At 37.7% G+C, this 16,490-nt stretch overlaps 1 protein-coding gene across 3 annotated transcripts in view; it reads left to right on the forward strand.

Annotated features, from left to right (window-relative positions):
- The window catches only part of FBXL5 (F-box and leucine rich repeat protein 5), a 73,396-nt gene that overhangs the window by 44,437 nt on the left and 12,469 nt on the right, over positions 1–16,490 (forward strand). For all 3 annotated transcript variants that reach the window (XM_051617905.1, XM_051617904.1, XM_051617906.1), the window contains 8 exons: positions 3,060–3,275; positions 5,027–5,122; positions 5,936–6,119; positions 8,386–8,568; positions 11,041–11,166; positions 11,992–12,140; positions 12,335–12,417; positions 13,677–14,399. In XM_051617905.1, coding sequence (XP_051473865.1) covers positions 3,141–3,275; positions 5,027–5,122; positions 5,936–6,119; positions 8,386–8,568; positions 11,041–11,166; positions 11,992–12,140; positions 12,335–12,417; positions 13,677–14,399 — 1,679 coding nt within the window. In that variant the 5' untranslated portion in view covers positions 3,060–3,140. The remainder of the gene's footprint in view (positions 1–3,059; positions 3,276–5,026; positions 5,123–5,935; positions 6,120–8,385; positions 8,569–11,040; positions 11,167–11,991; positions 12,141–12,334; positions 12,418–13,676; positions 14,400–16,490) is intronic.

Raw genomic sequence — 16,490 nt, forward strand, 5'->3', positions numbered from 1 at the left:
ATTCTTGGGGGAAGGGGTCTTTGGGGACTGACTTCAGGTATTGTAGAACCTTGTGGATAGAATGGACAGTTTTGAGACAATCCCTGATCAATAGAAATGCTACATTAAACACTAAACTTGACCATTAAGTCTGAATCCCAGTGGCTTGAGGTGAAGGAGGCTACCCTGAAGAGGTATTTGTGTACCTGTCTTCTGTGCTGGTTCAGATTTCTGCTTTTCCACCTGGAAAGTCTATGCCGGTAGTTCCATCTACTACCACTGCTCTGAATACTGCATTCTCTGAGCTTAGCATAGGAGAGAGAAGGTTATCTCCAATTTGTGGTATGAGCATAACAATTCACGCCTCAAATCCCAGCACAGTGCATCCCAAACGTAAGAATTTTTTCTGACTTGTCAGTAGTTGGGCTAAAAGATACTGGGGAAAAAAAAAGCCCTTTGCTTGCCTTGTTTTGTGGCTCTGCTAAGGCTAAGTAATGTTTCTTTTCCATAATTGCAAAAATGTTGCCTGTATGTACAGCATGTAAGGTACAGTACGCACAGCTGACTTGGCATTGTGTAAGTACTTGGCAGATGTCCAGCGTGTTTTGGTTGCAGCACTGGTGGTTGCCAGGAAGTGGCAATGCAATGTCAGAATGAGTAAGTGCATTTGGGCTTTTTTAAACTATCAACATTTTAGATATCTCAATTTATGGTTATTTTTTTATGTATGTAAGTATTATGTATGAACATCTATGCCTCAGATTCCCGTTTCTGGTAAAACCCTTAGATTGCAGAATCTTTGTAAACTAAAACACTTATAAATACTCCAGTGGTTTGTTTTCTGTGTTAAATTAAAACATTCTCATTTTTAGAATGCTTGCTCTTGTGTTCTGCTGTAAACTATGATTGTAGAAGCTGCACATGGACTAAAACATAAGAATGGAAAAAAACGTACACTTCTCTATTTACCAAAGGAAAATGCGGTTTTAAAATGTGTCGTTGCTAATGGGGACTGTTTGTATGCATATAAAAACGGCACTACCGTGTTACTTAGAACTTTGTGCTGTTGATTTTCTGGTTCTTGGTCTGTTAGAAACCTTCTCTAACAGCTAATATAGTTTGCTTTCACTTTTAGGACTCAGTGTTCCTCGTGGGTAATAACACCCTAGAGGTGGGTCTCAGGCGCCTGGGAGAATGGCTTCTTAGTACAGACTAAAATGTGTATCTGGGAAAGTGGCTGATCCTTCCGGTTACCTGCTGGGCTGGGGAGATTGCTTTGGTTTCTACCCAGAAATCTTTCTACATTTGTTTATCTCAAGGTTTCACAAGATGGGTTTATGTTCCTAAAAATACAGCTTTGATTTTACTGCCTTCTTAAAGCTAATGCAATAGCTGCATTCCTTAAAAAAATTAACATTCTCCTTTGCTGTTTTCTTAAGTTCTGTTCATTCGTGTGGAATGAGACACTTGCCTTCAGAGTTTGTCTGATTAAATGTAACATACTTTTCTTTATGATGTGCATTATCGCACATATTATGCTTTGTTAAACTTCTGTAGTTCCCATAGGTTCCTTGTAATAATTCATAGTTGCCTTTTTTCTTCATAGCCTATGATGGGAAATGCAGTTACATAGCTGCCTCTGGAAATCAGAATTGTGCAATTAAATCTCTTAGTTTACTTAAAGCTCCTTCACAAAGCACGACATAATTGTAAAAATGCTCCATTAACTTATTTTAGGGAGTTAACAGAGTTTAAGTGTGAATACCTTACTGTTTTAATGAACTGCAGGAGGAGCATAAATTAAGCAATAATAAATTATGAGTTTTTGAAAGTTTTAAAACAATTTTGAGTGGTTTCTACAGTTTGTGTCAGTTCCTGTTCAAAGATAAAAATCAAATGGCAAGTCAGTCATGAAGGTTAAAATAACTACATATTCTCTGAATAATTTCAGAAGTCATTAATAGGGATATTATGTAAATGTTTGTTAATCTGTACTATTCAATGGCAATATTGATTCTGCCTACAACTGAAAGAAATTGTATTAAATAGTATTTTAATGCACTGATAAATTATGGGAAAGTTACTATTCAAATAGAATAATGGGATTATCTGGGTTGGAAGGGACCTTAAATATCTAGTTCCAATCCTCCTGCTGTGGGCTGTGACACCTCCCACTAGACCAGGTTGCTCAAATCCCCATCCAACCTGGCCTTGAACACTTCCAGGGAGGGGCCATCCACAACTTCTCTGGGCAGCCTGTGCCAGTGTCTGACCACCTTCATGGGATTTATTCCTAATATCTAACGTAAATCTACCCTTTTTTTAGCTTAAAACTGTTATGCCTTGTCTTCTCACTACATACCCTTGTAAAAAAAGTCCTTCCCCAGCTTTCCTGTAGCCCTTTCAAGTATTGGAACGCTGCTATAATGTCTCCCTGGAGCCTTCTCTTCTCCACACTGAACAACCCCAACTCTCTCAGCCTGTCTTCATAGCAGAGGTGCTCCAGCCCTCTGATCATCTTCATGGCCCTCCTGTGGACTCGTTTAAACAGGTCCATGCCCTTCTTTTTTGTGGGCTTCAGAACTGGGCGCAGTACTCCAGGTGGGGTCTCACCAGAGCAGAATAGAGGGGGAGAGTTTCCTCCCACAACCTGTTGGCCATGCTTCTTTTGATGTAGCCCAGGATACATTTGGCTTTCTGGGCTGCAAGTGCACATTGCTGGCCCATGTTGAGCTTCTCATCAGCTAACACTCCCAAGTCTACCTCCTCAGGAGACCAGAAGACTAGTTTGTGTATTCCTGTCTATGCACTTGAATATTTGATTTTTATCTGTTGTGCTTGAAGGTAGGAGTTCAAAGCATTAATTTTTCTTAATTTTTTGTCTCTTTGAAGTGGATTGCTCTTGAATTGCAAATTCAGTTTTTATTTTTGCCTGTTTTCTTTACAAAACTGAAGGTTTTCAGCTTTTATGCTGTAAGAAATGTGAGCAATTAATAACAAGAGCCTAATAGTGTTCTAATGATTTAGCTTGACCTTGACATGTTTTTCATTTATTTTTAATGAGCTTCTCTTTCTTCTAGCTTTCCAAGACCAACTTCTCCAACAACAATGATTTTCGGGCTCTTCTGCAGTCTCTTTATGCCACATTCAAGGAATTTAAAATGCATGAGCAGATTGAAAATGAGTGTATCATTGGTTTACTTCAGCAACGTAGCCGGACAGTGTACAATGTGCACTCAGACAACAAACTATCAGAGATGCTCAGCCTCTTTGAGAAAGGGTTGAAGAATGTAAAGGTGAGTAGACTGTAAGAAGGGCCTGGTGTCCTAAGGAAAACATGCTGTGATTATGTGTTAAGTTTGCCTCAAGTTTTCTCGATACTCTCTACAAATAGACCAAGGAGGAAGAAGAAATAGTGTAGTTTCTTGCTGACTGGAAAGTTTTAATGACACTATCAACACCATTTTTTTCTCCATTCATCACAGTTACTAGATTTCTGTAAAAATTCTTTTCAGAGGTGTATTTTGTGACAGAAGTCCATCACTGCATAGTTGCAGAGACAAAATGGAATTTTCATATATGAAGAACGCTCTGCTAAGCAGTCATAGCATTTTCTGATGATAGAAATAATTTTTCTTTTGAATTTGTCAGGAAATTCCCAATATCTTTTTCTTGTGTGGCACATAACGTATTTTTGTCACAAATGGAGATGATTAACGGACTTCTTAAAAAAAAGGCATTGTTTTATTCCATTAGTGAGTCATGTAGTCCTTCCAGTAATCTGTTACTCAGTAATGCTGTTAATGTTCCAGTCCTCAAGAAACTGTAAATGTTACTTATCCAGCTGGTTTTTCACAACTTAAAGTTGTTAAATTATTCTCCAGTGGAATCATACTTGAATTGTGCTGTGTCCTTTCTCTGGGGTGCCCAACTCAACTCCCCCTTCCTGCACTTCAGGAACTCTAGTCTACAGTAAAATTCTGACATCCGATATTAGGTTTTTAGTACACGTTATCCATATTTTCTTTAATAAAAATACTAATATGCAGTTGATTGATTCCATTTTACTGTCTAAGTCTTGGAATCCTGCAAATAGTTTTTTCCCTTTGCATATCGAAGCCTAAAATTTGTCTTAAGTTGTTTCCATTAATGAAGTGGAAAATGAAAGAAATTGTAGGAGAGGGGAAAATTAATGCTTGGCTTTGTGTTATACCTGCTCTGATAGGGTGCTGGTGTTATTCTGTTACTTCTTAAGTGTGGAAAAACAGATTAACTGTTTAACTTTGTTATTAAACATTGGTTAGTTTAACTTAAACTGATGGCTCTGAGCTTTTTTCTGTAACAGGATTTCCTGATGTTGTAGAAGTTTGAAAATAAAAACTTACAACATTTACTGTAAGGGCTTTGAGGAACTTCAGTATGTTGCAATTAATGTAGACTTCAGAGCCAGCTTCTCATTCCTGGCACAGAGAACAAGCTAACAAATTCATATACAAGTTGGTCTAACTTTAACATTTAAAAGTCAGTTATGTATTTTCTTTGAAAATTAAGTTTTCTTTTGAAAGTGAACGGAGAGCATTTGGGACTCCAAATTCTAATTTGGAACTAGAATTGTAGAATTACTAAGGTGAAATGTATGCATTTAAAAGATAAAGTGGAACTGCTGTATCCTACGATAATTCTTAGGCAAGAATACTTAGTTTAGTCTGTAACTACTTTGAACTTTGGGTGAGACTCTAGATTGGCAGACTTCAGTCTTTGCTCTGAAGTAAAAATGTGATTAGAGAAGTTATTTCATATTTCATAACAAAATAAATTGGAATCAGGCAGGATGGAGAATACTTTGTTCTGCTTAGTAACAGGCCATACAGACTGTCAGCTTGTCGTGAAACTTTGTAAGTGAACACATTCTTACCGTGAAATAGAGCAAATGTGTTGTGTGCATGGGGAAGACATAATGGAGTTTACTTTGAAAATACTAGTTTATTTAACAGTTCAACTGTTGAGTGAATAGACAAGAATAGTTAAATCTTTGCTTTCTACTTAGAATGAATATGAACAGCTAAACTATGCGAAACAGCTGAAGGAGAGACTGGAAGCCTTTACCAGGGATTTCCTTCCTCATATGAAAGAGGAAGAAGAGGTACGTAGAAATTGTCCTTAAATATTATGCTGATCTTTTTTGGGGGTAGGGATGACTAAAAAGAGGCAAAAGGCTTAGAGGTTCATTTTTTTCACAATTCTCCATTCTTATTACTATGTCAGTTGGCATTCATGACTGTGGTGTAATTGTTCTGTGCTCTTGACTGCAAAGTGACACATTCTGGAACAGTGAATGTATTGAAAATTTATTATGAAATTTGGGTCCTTCAAAAATTGATAACAATCATCCACTGGGGCTGGGATTTGTTTGCAGCAGGTAAGTATTTAAAGGGGAAGTGTAAGAAAACTTAAAGGAAAACAAAGTCCTGTAAACCAGTGCTTTATGACTCAAACTGACACTCCCAGGCAGCCTCTGACCTATATTTGAAACATAGACTAGTACTGCCAGTCTGATGATTTATGGGTATCCAAAACCTGGGAAGCATCTTCTGGAGGGAGTAGATCTTCCGAAGTCTGTCCAAGAGAAGCCTTTTCTTATGTTTTTCTTCCTTGCCAATTTGCCTTCTGTGTGAGTACCTCAATAAGTTATGTGGTTTAAGCAACCTTAATAGCTTCCCTTTTCTGTTGGATAAAACAGTTAAACAGCTTGCCTGAGACTGTGCAGTGATCCATTGGCAAACAGAGGGTTGGAACTCAAAACGTCCATAGTCCTGTCCTTACATTAGTTTAATGTGGGACATGTTTTACTTGGAGAGAATTTGAAACAGGAAATTCTGTGCTCGTAGGTCTGTATAGCATTATCAACTGTGTTTGTCAGCAGCAGACTTTATTTATCCTTGTTCCTTTGCTTTAGGTTTTTCAGCCAATGTTGATGGAATACTTTACTTATGAGGAATTGAAAGATATTAAGAAGAAAGTGATTGCACAGCACTGCACACAGAAGGAGGCTGCAGAATTCAGAGGTCTTAGTAAATGGAATCAAGCAGAAGAGCTTCAGAAGGTCTTTAAGTATTCTGTGGACGAGAAGGCAGATCAAGGTGAAGTATCTAATTAAAGTAATTTTCAAACTGCAGTGTTTATCTAAAATGTCACACCAGTGACGTACCTAAAGCTATATACTGGCAGATAAGATAGTTTTTATGAAATGGGAATTTTTTCTAAACACTTTTGAAACTTCAGGAACTTTACTGTTTGATACAGGCTTCTTGGCAGGTAGTAATATAGGCAGTACTTGACTGCTTACCTGTTATGAACCTTCTTCCTCTCCCTTCCCTCCCATTATAATATTGGATATTGGATATATAATACTGGATAAACAGGTAGAAATTATAATTAACTTTTAATTTCATATTTCCGCCAAAATGATATTTTCTATTTGCAGGCTCTGCATTTAATTCTTCATTTTCAGGACTGCTTTGTAGGCTTTTCTGTTGTTAACAGTAGTTAGCCAACTGACAATATTTCAAATTAAAAGCAACTTGCCTTCCCCAACTCCACTACCTAACTTCTGTGGGCCTTTGGGAATCAGAAAGGAAGAAACTGTGTGGAGTGATGCAAGGGAATGAATCCGTGCAGTGTGTGAGTAGGTCAGATGAAATGTGTTCTGAAAGTGGATATTTAATTTGTGTTCACTTGTAACTACCTTTCCTTAGAATAAATGGATAACTACTTAAGTGCACTTCAGGTTTGTTCTGTGACTGTTAAAGCAGCCTAAGTTGTCCGTGTTTACAGTTTTCACTCTTAACTAACAAACAAGAGTTGCTGCCCCAAAGAAGGGGAATTAATGCACCAAAAGTATAGAACTGGGGTGTAAGACTGTTAAGTAGAGCAAGCCCTCATGAATTGTCTTGGTGGCATTGCTAAGATGTCATTCTCTCCTTAGAAAAACTACTCTCTAATCAGCTTTTTTTTTTTAAACTTGATTTTTCTTAACTATTGAACTGGTCATTTTCTGCTCTTCATGTGAAGCCTTCAGGAAAGATCATGGTCCATGGTGTGAAATACTATTGAGTCTGGACAGATGAAAGTGACAGAAGTAGCCTTACAGCAGTACTTGCTGTTAAGTCTAGCAGGGATAGCAGTTTTGGGACAGTAGTAATTCTGCAGTGGTTTTGTTCCAGATTTTAGGGAGAGGAAAGTATGTATCCTGCATCTATTATTTAAAGGTGGGAGAAAATAACAGTTTGCAGTCCTGTGCAGTTTCAGTTGCATTTTAGTGTGCAATTTTCTGTAGTTTCCTGCAGTGACTTGCCATGTATACGAATAAATATATTGATTCATCAAGTGAAACTGTATTTAATTATATTTTTTGAAGTACCAATAGATTACCACAGGGTAAAGTTTACTTTGTTCACTTTTGAAGCTCCCTTGCAAGAAGAAACCTGATGCTTGTTTCCCTGTTAAGTCTTAAGTACTTTGTGTCCTAACTTTAGAAGTAAATCCCTACTAATTTGAGAAATCTGGTATTTCTAAGGATTCCTGAGAACTATATTAAAAATATTTTTTCTCAAGTAAATAGTCCTTAAATAAAGCATTGTAAGTTCTTTTAAAACAGCAAAAAACTCCCAACTAACCAAAGTTATGAATTTTTTATTTTATATAGTTTGCAGCTTTCTTTGTACTTGGGCACTAAAGGATACCTCTTGGTGATGGTTCCTGCTGCTGTCCGTTGAATTATATTAATTACAGTGGTCAAAAGTTTAGTCTCTAACCTAGTATTTATGTTTACCTTCCAATGTGTACCATTCAGAAGTTAAAATTAATCGTCTATACTTAAAGCTAGAAATAAAACATGAGACAGCTGCAGAGAGTTAGTTGAGGATTTCTTACGGTGTTCTGGTCAAGAGTTTAAGCACTTTCAGTGAGCGTGGTCCCAGCTGTTCCCTGGGAACGTGGCAAAGCAGGTATATATATCTTCTGTGACTTAAGGCATTTTTCTTAGAGCATTTCATTTTTAGCAAATACTGCTTTCATCTTGTTGTGGTTGAGTAGCAGCAGTTTGCTTTTATCCAGAGCTTTTATGACTTGTGGGGGGTCATGGTTGGAAAAAACTAGCCAGCTGAGAAATTGGCAAACAGAAAACTAAGCTGATTGTGTTGTTTAAGGTGGTATGACAGTAAAAGCTTTTTAAAGCTAAAGCAATACCTATTTATTTCCAATCATTTTGCCAAACAATTATTTAAAATATTTCAGACACTATTTTTTGTCCTAGTCCTAGTTTGTCCTAGTCAACATGTGAGTTTCACTATTGTTACGGAGAGCTATGAGGAAAGCTTCACTTAACACATGCTTTCTGTGTTTCAGAAACTGAAGTAACAGGGCACACCACAAATATTACTAATCTTCCTCCTGAAGTAATGCTGACCATTTTCAGTTACCTTAACCCCCAAGAGTTATGTCAGTGCAGTCAAGTGAGCACTGAATGGTCACAGCTGACTAAAACTGGATCTCTCTGGAAACATCTTTACCCTGTTCGCTGGGCCAGAGGTAGGTTAAATATAATTCTTCTTTTGAAAGCATGTTAATTATCAGAATCTCTGAAGAAGAGAACAGCATAGGCTGTCATGTACAAAGAACCCGACATCTTAGCATGCTGGAAGAGTGCACCCTTTTGGCAAGGATAGTGCCCTGAAACTTGGTTCAGTGTTAAAAATCTGAAAAACGTATCTCCATCTTGTAGAACTAAGAAACTAGAAATTGCCTTGGTTGTAACTCGTGAGTAGCTCTTGTATACAAACTGTTAGTTTTACTGAAGTTTGTTTGCTTGTGTAAATGCTAACAAGTTTATTCATTAATATAACTTATTAATTATGGTTTAAGAAATTAAGAGGTTTTGAATTACAAATGCTGTTGTTACACCTATATGAGCAACATTATTATTTCATGAGGCTACCAGGCAGAGATAAAATACATGTTTCATTAGTTCCTGACTAGTATGCTTTCTTCTCAGAGGTCTGTCTTGTGATTCAGACTTAGCTGCAGAATGGAAGTTTGTAACAAATGGAATTCTAACATTTCCTCACAATCTGTTCTTACTTTTTACAGTCAAACTTTGAAGAAAACTGTATGAGTGTTAGTTTTAGTATAGATTCTTTAGATATCTTATTTCAATAACTTCTACTGCAGTAAGTACTAAGTGGTTTGGTTTATTTCTGTTCCTCAAACTCTCCTGTTAATTGAAATTTCCTGTTGAGAAGTGTACCCTTTGCAAAAGTGCCTGTTCAAACAGACAAAATACTCTATATTCCAATGAGGCCAGTTACAAGTCGGTATAGTGTATTTGTAGTTTTAAATAATTCTTTTTGTATTTGTGCATAATTTTGTGAGTATTAAACAATGTGAGTATGGCTTTGCAGGCTTCACAGTTGTTGTCATGTTGGTGTACTTGAGTAAAAAGGAGGCAATCAATGCTGTTTGATAAGTTGTATTTTATGTGCTTTTGTAAGATTTTAAGAGAAAAAGCTAGCAATATATAACTTAAATTCTGAGATACATAAAAGCTAAACATTTCTTTCTAGCCATACCTTTATGGCTTCTGAAATCTGTATGAGGCAGAGAGGAGTTAAATGACTTCTGGGTCTGAACTAATTTTTTTAGTTGGATAATCTTAATGAAAGTAAGAGATTAGTCCCTCTGCTGCAGAAGACCGAGTGGAGAGGTTTCAGAATTCAAATTGTTAAATTTTCATCTAAAAGCTAGTCATCTTGATAATTCAGTGCTATGCAAAAAAGATAATTGGCAAGTGCTTAAAATTACTTACTCCAAAACCTGGTTTTGGCACAACAGAAGCCAGTCTTATGACTTACTGTGTATACTACTGCAGTTGTTGGTACAGATGTGCTTCAAACTGGGTGGAAGCTTCTCAAATAGGATTTACTGCTGGAAGAGGAAAAAAACCCCATAAAAATACAGGCTGAATTAGTTTTTAAACTTTTTTCCTTCTAATACAAAGAGGGTTTCTGAGGCTTTTTTATGTATTATAAAGATGAATTAAAGAAGATGAGAAATGTTACTGAAACCTTTTGTTTCACAGTTGGTTGAGAGTTGATTAGGATTTCATTGTCACTGTGTTGCTCGTAGAAGAAAACTTGTTCCTCTAGATACCACTCAGGAGGGGTTGCCCTTGCTTCGGGGAAAGAAGTGTCCCCACTAGTGACACAGTAGGTTAAGCTGTTCTAAGCATGTCTTTGCTGAGGGAGGCAGCAGACCAGTGTATACCAAGCCCAACACTGTAAAACACCCAAACTACAAGTAAATTACACTCGTGCAGTAACCCTCAGGGAGAGTGACTTCTCTACTAGTTAAAGCAGTGGAGCAGTTGCTGTTGTTTGGTGTTGATCAAGATGATCTAAAAAATTATCATAAGTTGATTTGAGTCATATGTATGTTATAATTGAATACTGCGTAGTTGTTTTAAGTAGGCTACTTACAGAACTTGAGTTTCTTGATCCTAGAGTTGTCATGTGCAGTGGCCAAAACCAAACTAATAAAATACAACCTGGCTGACTGTATGTTTGTGAGATTTCAGAGGAAAACAGAAACATCTTGATTAATGTTATACTTAAAGTTGATGGTTTATTTATCTACCAGAAAAAACCTGAGCACCTACACAGTCCAAATATTCCATAATAGTTTCTGTTATTTTTGCAATCCTACTGGTCCCTACTAAGAAAACAAGGTCAACAGGCATGTCTCAAAATAGCTTAATATCCTATGAGTTCTGGAACAGTAGTGAAACTGCTCCAGCAGTCTTTTGAAGCCTAAAAATATAGACCAAACAACAATTATGTCAAGCTTTAACTGTAGTTGAGATGAATGCAGAATTCATTTATGTCTTTAATTCAGGTCACAATATACTGAGAAGTTATTGCTGTTTTCTTGCAGTAATGAGAAGTTTGTTTTGAACTTTTTTTTTTTCTTTTTCCTTTCCTTCTGTTTTGGGGTGGGTGGGATGAGTAGGTGATTGGTACAGTGGTCCTGCAGCAGAACTTGAGGCAGAACCTGATGAAGAATGGGTGAAGAACAGAAAAGATGAAAGTCGTGCTTTCCAAGAATGGGATGAAGATGCTGACATAGATGAGTCTGGTAGGTAAACTCTGGTTTTGGTGATTTTTTTTATTTTTATTTTTTTTTCCCCCTGGAAGATGACCTAGCTATAAGAAATAAATATATAAAATGGAGTTTTTAATGTAAAATCAGTTTAAAATACAGATTTTTATTATATATAGTTGACACCATTAAAATAATGAAACTGCAATAATACATCTGTCTAAATTAAATGCTTACTAAGTCAAGTAGACTTATTCAGTAAAAAAAAAACTTGGGAAGTTTTATCTAGCACCTCCTTTGAAAGGACTGCTATTTTTTCTCATCTTCATATCATTGTGACTCTCAGCAGGGTGGAAATAAAGGGGAATGGGAGACAAGATGGAGGAGAAGCACGGAGCTGGTTTTCATGTGCTTAAGTAATTAATCTGGGAGAGAGTGAACATGAGTGCAGGCAGAAAGAGTTATGGGGATGTCTGGATCTGAAGTGCCCTGTCAGTATTTCAAGTGGAAGTCAGTGGAAACAGCTGCCTCGCAGAGCCCTGAGCAGTGCATGATCTGTACTAAATATCTATCCCAGTTCCTTTAATGATAATTTTCTATTAAGACTTAATGTTTTTATTTGGTATTTGAGTTAAACTCATCAGTACTGTCAGAAGGACAAGCAGATAGTTTTTTGAAGGTGAGACTTACGTAGCATGTTGAGCTAGAATTCAGTCAAAGTTTGATGTAAGGTATTTTCTGAAGCTTACGGCTTTAAGGTTTCTTTAGTTTTCTGATAACTTCTTGGATGCAAGATGGCAATGTGAATTCCAAATGACTCAAAGCATATTTTAAGTCTTTCTCTTTGCTTTTGTTTTGCAGAAGAAGCAGCTGAAGATTCGCTTGCCATTAATATAGCACAAATGGAAAAACATTTACTTCATGGCTTAATTCATAATGTTCTCCCGCATGTAGGCTCCTCAGTGAAGACATTAGTATTGGCCTACAGTTCTGCAGTGTCCAGCAAAATGGTATGTAATTTGAAACTGGCATTTAATAATTGTGGCTATACGGCCTCTAATTAGTAAGTGATGTGCTTAAGTTCAAAACATTACGGTAATGAAAGTGAATTGCAATTCAAGAGAATGTTAATTCATATTTTGTCTTTTGACACTGTGCACAGCCTTATTGTCTTGTGTCTTCACTGATTGTTTTCCTTTTCCAGGTTAGACAGATCTTGGAGCTTTGCCCAAACTTGGAATATTTGGATCTTACTCAAACTGATATTTCAGACTCTGCATTTGAAAGGTTTGATAATTTATTTTTTCTTAAAAATAATAAAAATCCAGCTTTTTGAGAGTGAAAACCATTCAGAAATGTCTTAATCCATTGCCAATAAAGAGAGAAACAGAGAAATCGCATTCAGGATTCACACAACTAAGAACTAACGAGAGTAACAGATCAGTGAAATAGCAAGTGAAGCATGTAACTTGTTGAAATGGCTCTTTAAAAGGCTCTTTCTTCACTATTGGATATGTGTTACCTGTCAGTGTGTAGCTATCTATAACAATAATTGTTTTGTCCTAGTATTAAAAACTTGAACTTGTCCATAGATTTTGCAGAATTCCTCAGTAGTGGTAGTTGGTCCAGTATAACTGGTAGTGTTTGAAATACTGTCATTTAAAAGAGTGATCAAATGGTGGGCAAAGCTCTAGAGCTTAAGTGCTGTAACTGGCTTCCGGAGTTTTACTGAGGCCTGCAGAAATTTTGTTGATGTCAGTGGGATGGTGTGTGGTTGCAGATCCTGCACCAATGGGCTTTATTGTGAGATACCAAAGACGCCAGTCTTTGTGAGCTTTTGTCAATCTCTAGTGAAACTTAATTATTTGCTGTACCTCATATATTACTAACTCAAAAAATTAATTTGGCTTGCTGTAAATTTAAGTAATTGCTTATAGAAAGTAAATGATGGTTAACATGAACTGTGAATAAGTAAAGGTCACTTAAATCAGTTATATACTTTTATAGCTAATAATGTGACAATATTACTGTAGATTAGATTTCTTCAGTTGGAAAAGATAAGGCCAAAGGGATGAGTTTGTGTGGGTTTTTTGAATGAAATTTGCTAGTCCAGCAAGTTCATTTATTTTTAGCCTTCTGAGAAGTTAATTAGGTTTTCTAGTAACTTAGATGGCTCTTGGTAACAGGACGAACCTGTTGTACACAACAGAAGCTGCTTTTGAAATTTTTGTCACGTGTATTTGGTGTTTGCAGCCTGATCTACTATTTAAAACTTTGTTCAATGTATGGCAAATTTGGACTTATTTTAATTATCTATGTTATGGAAAAAATACAGGTTGTTACTGATTCATGATTGATTTCACATTTCTTTAGATGTAATTTTTCTAGGTATTTATACATCACTTGGAGTATCAAATCTAGCTGTGATTGAATAAAAGTACTTTACTTAAGAAAATGTTTTTGTATGTTTAGTCTTAACACCTGTTTCTGAACAAAAACTAAAAGAATCAAATACTACCAACCAAACCATTTTGTTCTGATTTCAGTTGGTTGTCAATTGGTTGTTGCCAGAATCTCCGCCACCTTGATCTATCTGGATGTGAAAAAATCACAGATGTGGCTATAGAGAGGCTTTCCAGAGCACTGGGTATCCTGTCAACTCACCATACCAGAGGTATTCTGAAAAGCTGCAGAAGCAGGAGTGCCAAGACTTTGTGGAAAAACAGAGAGATTACTCTGCAGTCCAACAAGAAATATAATTGTTTGCATGAGATCAGCAATGAAAACCTCATTGAGGCAGGAGATGGTGAGCAGCATTGGACTAAACCCGATGGCTCGGAAAGCTTCAGTTCTGCATATGTGTGGATGCTAGATGCAGATGATTTAGCTGACATTGAAGATGCTGCAGAGTGGAGACACAGAAATGTTGAAGGATTTTGTCTTATGGAACCAACATCCCATATTACTTGTTCAGCATCTTGCTACAGTAGAGACATTTATGGATTAAGGACTAGAGGGTGGCAGCAGCACTGTGCGTCTACTGACTTGATCTACTGCGGTCACTCATTCTGTTGTGCTGGGACAGCACTAAGAACTATTCAGGCACTTCCAGAGTCCTCTGCACTGTGTAAAAAACCAACAAGGACTAAGCAGTCAGAGAAAAAAGACTCTGCGTACTCTGGGAGTGAAAAAACAGATGAAGAGACTGCACGAGTTCTTCAGTTTCTCAGTCTGTCTGGGTGTTACCAGATCACAGACCGTGCTCTCAGGTGAGCAGACATTTTTAAGAGCTATTTTGCTGCAGTGCATGTTTTTAAATTGTATTTGGTGAGACATTCTGGGGTTAATTTGCCTAGTTTTGGCAGAAACATTGTTGAAGAATCTGGTAAGTTTGAAGTGGTCATTGCATCTTAACACTTTTATAATACCAGACTGGAAAACTTTCTCCAGCTTTTCCTCTGGGGATTTGAAAAATGCACAGTCTTCTAGAGGCATCCTCTGAAGTAAAGTATTTTTTATTTTGTTGTTCTTGGTAGTATTAATGTTTTTAGTTTTGATTTTTAGTGATTTCTTATTAGGAAGTTGTGTTGATTCACTGGTTTTTCCATTATGCCTGTCAATATGCCTAAAACTTCATAAAACTGGAGTAACGTGTCAATTAACCTTTCTGAATAGTGTCATCATTTATGGACAGGCTGGATTGGTGGGCTGAGGCCAGTTATATGAGCTTCAACAAGACCGGGTGTCAGTTCCTGCACTTGGGTCACAATAACCCCATGCAACACCACAGGCTTGTGGGAGAGTGGCTGGAAAGCTGGCCAGGGGAAAAGGACCCAGGGGTGTTCATCAACAGCTGGCTGAATATTAGCCAGCAGCGTGCCCAGGTGGCCAAGAAGGCCAACAGCATCCTGGTCTGCATCAGGAATAGCATGGCCAGCAGGACGAAGAACAGTGATCGTGCCCCTGTACTCGGCACTGGTGAGGCCGCACCTCGAGTGCTGTGTGCAGTTCTGGACCCCTCACAACAATAAAGACTCAGAGGGGCTGGAGTGAGTCCAGAGTGGAGCTGGAGTGAGTCCAGAGAAGGGCAGTGAAGCTTGTGAAGGATCTTAGGAGTAATGGCTAAGGGAACTGGGCTTGTTTAGTCTGGAGAAAAGGAGGCTGAAGGGAGACCTTACTGCTCTCTACAGCTACCAAACAGGAGGTTGGAGCTAGGTGGGGGTAGGTCCCTTCTCCCAAATGTGATAGGACTAGACGAAATGGCCTCAGGTTGCACCAGGGGAGGTTTAGATTGGGTATCGGGAAGGATTTATTTACCAAAAGTATTGTCAAGGACTAGAATGGGCTTCCCAGGGAAGTAGTGGAGTCACCATCCCTGGAGGTATTTAGAAGATGTGTATATGTGGTGCTTAGGGACATGATTTAATGGTGGACTTGGCAGTGTGCTAGGGTTAACAGTTGGACTCTGATCTTAATGGTCTTTTCCAAGCTAAATGATTCTGTGCTTTTCTGATAATTTTGTATGTGCAGAGCATCATGTTGAATGTGAGTTAATATGACAAAGGAAGAGAAAAAATAGTTGAAGTTGACTTGAGGGTTGAGATAACTTCAAGTGAGTTACAAGATTTCCTATGTGGGATAATATTTGTCATTGGTATTTTGTGTTATGTCAGAAAAATGTCGTTAATGCTTCATAGTAAAAATGCGATGATGCTGAGGTACTTGCTACCCAGGTGTGCTGCAGCACTTAAGGCTAATTAAAGCTTCCTAGCACTTAGAGCTGATTAAAGCTTCTTGGAGTGGGAAGACTTCATGCCTACCTGTACTTCATGCTGTATTCAACTGAGAAGTACTGTGTGGTGCTGCTGGCATTGATTTGTCTCTCTAGAGGCTTCATTCCCATTTGATCTTCAGAAGCACCAGCTGCTCAGACATCTCCTGTGGTGGTTCTTTGGACTCTCTTTCACTCACCAGTGTTACTCTTGCTCAGAGTAAGCTTCAGATAGTTCTGCTTCATGTTTGAGCTTGTTACTGTTCAAGTGGCAGAGAGGATACTGCTGGTTAGGTCATGCTGTCTGTAGCTGGTGTGTTACTGGTCTGTTTTTTCATGACTCGGTAATCTAGGACCAAAGGGAAATTGAGTTGAGTCATGGGAGGAGTTTAGTTGTGTTGCCAGTGTCTCATTGTTGCATTTTGGATAAAACACAGTATTTAAGTGCTGAGAAGGTGCTGCAAAATGTGCTGCTTGCATTCACCGGAATAGTCCCTCGGGGAGAATGAAACCTCCTGATAGAAACACTTGCTGGTTCATTTCATATAAAGCTGTTAACTGATAGCTGGCTTTGTGGTCAATAGTTCTG

This window comes from Apus apus, chromosome 4 (genome assembly GCF_020740795.1).
Source record: "Apus apus isolate bApuApu2 chromosome 4, bApuApu2.pri.cur, whole genome shotgun sequence".
NCBI classification, from domain to species: Eukaryota; Metazoa; Chordata; class Aves; order Apodiformes; family Apodidae; genus Apus; species Apus apus.